Source organism: Hippocampus guttulatus, chromosome 5 (genome assembly GCF_054856545.1).
Source record: "Hippocampus guttulatus isolate MCC_2025c chromosome 5, RoL_Hgut_1.0, whole genome shotgun sequence".
Lineage (NCBI taxonomy): Eukaryota > Metazoa > Chordata > Actinopteri > Syngnathiformes > Syngnathidae > Hippocampus > Hippocampus guttulatus.
The window spans coordinates 5,789,944-5,793,793 of NC_141265.1; the positions used below are offsets into that span (position 1 = coordinate 5,789,944).

At 42.0% G+C, this 3,850-nt stretch overlaps 1 protein-coding gene across 1 annotated transcript; it reads right to left on the reverse strand.

Annotated features, from left to right (window-relative positions):
• Positions 1-46: 46 nt before the first annotated feature.
• On the reverse strand, positions 47-3,344 carry f2r (coagulation factor II (thrombin) receptor). Its single transcript, XM_086111406.1, has 2 exons — positions 3,223-3,344; positions 47-1,673 (listed from the first exon to the last, which is right to left on the reverse strand). Exons 1-2 carry the CDS (start codon positions 3,311-3,313, stop codon positions 472-474), a joined length of 1,293 nt encoding a protein of 430 aa, XP_085967532.1. The 5' UTR covers positions 3,314-3,344; the 3' UTR covers positions 47-471.
• Between the last annotated feature and the right edge of the window lie 506 nt (positions 3,345-3,850).

A 3,850-nucleotide genomic window follows, 5' to 3' on the forward strand; every position in this document is an offset into this window, starting at 1 on the left:
AAAATGGATGGATGTTGTACTCTGCCTTTTTAAACATAATTATGAATTTAATATGAGTTTAATTTTATTTTACATGCTAGGAAAAAAAACATTTTTGAAATCAGTGTCAACAATACGTATAGGGACACATAAAGCCATCTATGATGGAAATTTGCTGTTGACCAGTGTTTTATATACTGTATATATATATATATATACATATATACATATATATGTGCAGACTTCATTATACTGTCACTCTTGTCAAATCACATTAGATTACACAAGTGTATCTCTTGATTTTATCTCGTATCAAAGCCTGATCAAGCGGAGCTATGTTTACGATACAAAATGAAGGTTTGATATACTGTACATGTAAAGCTGATACATAATAACAAATCCACTTTTCAACAACCACCAACTGTACAATAAGACAGATCTTATGACAAATTACAGTTTGTAATGACAGACGAAGGCCTAAATGTTGCGCACTTAAATGTCCAACTTAGAGTACTGGCCCCCCGACCCACCTTGAACAACCTCTAATTTGCACGGCTTGCTGCTGTCGCTCCGCCCGCTGGCTCTGGTGCTCTGCGTGTGCGAGCTGCTAGGAATCTGATGAGGACGCCGGCATTTGAACAGCGCCACGACCCGTTTCCTGCAGTGAGATGAGCCAAAGTAGTAGAGGACTGGGTCCAGGCAGCAGCTGAGGCTCCCTGCGCACATCGCAAGAAGGTAGGCCCGATAGGAGGTGTCAGTGGACTTATGATTGACCCCGACGTAGTGGACCATTAAGATAACGTTAGCGGGGGTGAAGCAGACCACAAACACAACCAGCACCACCACAGCCATCACCACCGCCCGTGTCTTTTTGGACCGGTTCTCCACATTGGAGGCCGCCAAGGCCCGGATGATGCACACGTAGCAAGCCACCGTGAAAATGAGCGGGACGAAGAAGAAAACGGAGCAGTAGATGGGAAAAAAGTATCGATAGTAGGATTGCAGTCTCTCTGAATCCTGCACATCGTGGCAGGTCGTGATGTCCAGGTGGGGCAAGTATGCCGTCTGACCCGAGGCCAAGAGAGGCGCCACTCCCGCGAGGGCCAGCAGCCACATGCTGGCGCACACGGCCCATGCCGTCTGACGGCTGCGCCATGTCAGTGAGTTCATGGGGTAGACCACGGCGAGGAAGCGGTCAATGCTGATGCACGCCATGAGCAGGACCGAGCAGTACATGTTGCAGTAGAAGGCTGCAGTCACGACCCTGCACATGAACGGGCCGTAGGTCCAGTTGTTGCCATGGTAATGGTAGGCTATCTTGAAAGGGAGGAGCAGGCCAAAGAGCAGATCGGCAGATGCCAGGTTCAGCATGTAGATAACGGCGGGTTTTCTGGGACGGACGGGGTGCACAAACATCACTGTGGCAACAAGGTTGAGGGGTACGCTGATGATGAAGACGAAGGTGTAGACCGTCGGGACGAAGGCGGTGGCCAGGCAACTACGTAGGAACCGCTTGGCCTCCTCCGAGACAAAGTAGTGCTTGTGAGGATGATGATGTGAGACGCGATGTCGTCTCACGGGTTCGGGCTGGGAACCCGAGCCGGAACCGGTGTCATCGCCGAAGCCGTCAAACATTGACAGGTCCATGTAGTCCTTAGCGTAGCCAGAGAAGGTCCGTGGGTAAAACCCAGAGGCTTCAATGACAGGAAAAAACAGAGCATGTATTGAGGTTTTTTTTTCCCAGTGCAGATGATAGTTTTCACATATCTCAATGAAGCTGACCTTTTCAGATTTGAAATGGGATCCTGAATATGGATGAAGGCTAACTAAAATTAACAAAAAAGAAACCAGTCTACTCGACAATGAATAGTCCCTTCCAAAAGTATTGAAATGGCGAGGTCAATTCCTTTGTTTTTGTTGTATACTGAAGACATTTGCTTCAGATCAAAAGATGAATATAAGACAAAAGTCCAGAGGTCCATTTTATATTCCATGGTATTGATATCTGGATGTGTACAACAACTCTGGACAGCGCATCTTCTATTTGAACCTAAAATGTATGGAATTACTGTAAATCCTGTCATTTGCGTTATCATTATTGTTTTAAAAAAGTGAAAAAGAGAATTTGAAGGGCAAACAAAACAACGTGCAACAAAACATACAATCCCACAAATATATTAAGTTAAAATGTACAAAAAGGAATGAAAATGACTGGAGCCAAATAAAAAATCTAACGTTAAATTAAAAGGTTTTAAAATTATGTGAAGTGCGCAAAAGCTTTGGGAAAATCTCAACATAAACATGTAACTTGTTCAGGTTATTTTGTTCCTGCTCAATATTTCATTCTCAAGAGAACGTTCAGTGCTCTTGGTGTCCCTCTAGCGGTCATGTGGCGTTGTGCAAGTGCTTTGTTTCTTTACGCCTTGGGCCAAATCTGGTGTGTAATACTGTATATTTTACACACGTAAGCATCCAACTTTTCTTTTAAAAATCCAAAGCAAAACAGGACCCTATAGTGCTTAGAATGCCAGCCATTTTCAGACACTCCTTTATTCTGCCATGTGAAAAAAACGTACAAGAAATAAAAATAGCTGGGATTTTAGAAGACAACAATACAACTCCAACTGTAAAGCGACAATCCACCAGTGACTTCCTGTGTTGTTTTAATGGGATTAAAGGATCTGGGGGAACCTTCCCAATTTCTATTGTGATACTCGTGTTATATTGAGTAGAACATTGACGCCGAGTGGCAATGTAGCGCAAAAGTGTGTGTGAGTCTAAATTCCAATAGTAAAAGGTCACGTCCTTTGACCACAAACCATTTGACGGAATTAACAGCGCTTCTCCTGGTTGCAAACTGGTAGTGCGTTCAGCAATTTAATTCCGTCAATTGAAGAGTCGATTACAAAACCAAATTGTAGTCCTGCTTGAATACACCGTTTTATTTTGTGTTTTGCTGCAATGCATAATAAAAGCTTTTTAGTTCTCTTTGCAGACAAATAAAAGAAAGGAACCAAAATATTGGCAACTCAACATTATCTGTACTAGAGACAGAATTAGAGTTTTTCAATTTCATGTCATTGGGCAGGTCTAACTAATATTGTGGATAGATTTCACAGAAGGCACAATATACAGAATATAGCATGAAAATGCATTTGCATGAAACATACCATAAGCCACCCATAGCAGGAAGCCAGTCATGTACATGTTTTGTCAGGAATTAAAAATAAAAATGTAACTTACCATTGCGCATGCTGAGTGCTGAGCTCTGAAGTGAAAACACCACCAACAGCCAAAGTGATGGGTGACCTGCGGGTGGATTGCTTCGAAGCATTTTTGAATGTAATATTACTGGTACGGTTAACCAGGAGTGCTTCAAATGTGATGAGTGTGTTTTAATATAGTCCAGTCCAGTCCAGTGCTGGCACACCCCCTCCGACTCCTCCCCAATAATCCCTCACAATAAACACACCACCACAATGTCATATGTGGTTGTATTTTAAATTTTCACTTGTCATTAAAACGCAAACTATACTGGGTGTTTTTATATTGCTATTAAATAAAATTTTATATATATATATATATATATATACAGCTAGCAATAGGTGACATTGCAGTTCTACACTACAGCAAACTACATTCACAAAACTACATTAATTCTGAAATGAATAGTGTACCTTGGGAGTGTCATTTAAAAGTGAGCCCATCATCTTTGAGTTATTTTTTTTTTTATAGGCAAGGTTTAAGAACGTATCTTGAATGATAAAACTGTAGAATTGTGAGCTCCCCCCACCACAATAGAGAATGTTTTCTATACACTGACGGTCAAAATCACATCCACCAACAATACATATTAAAAATGCATTAGTCG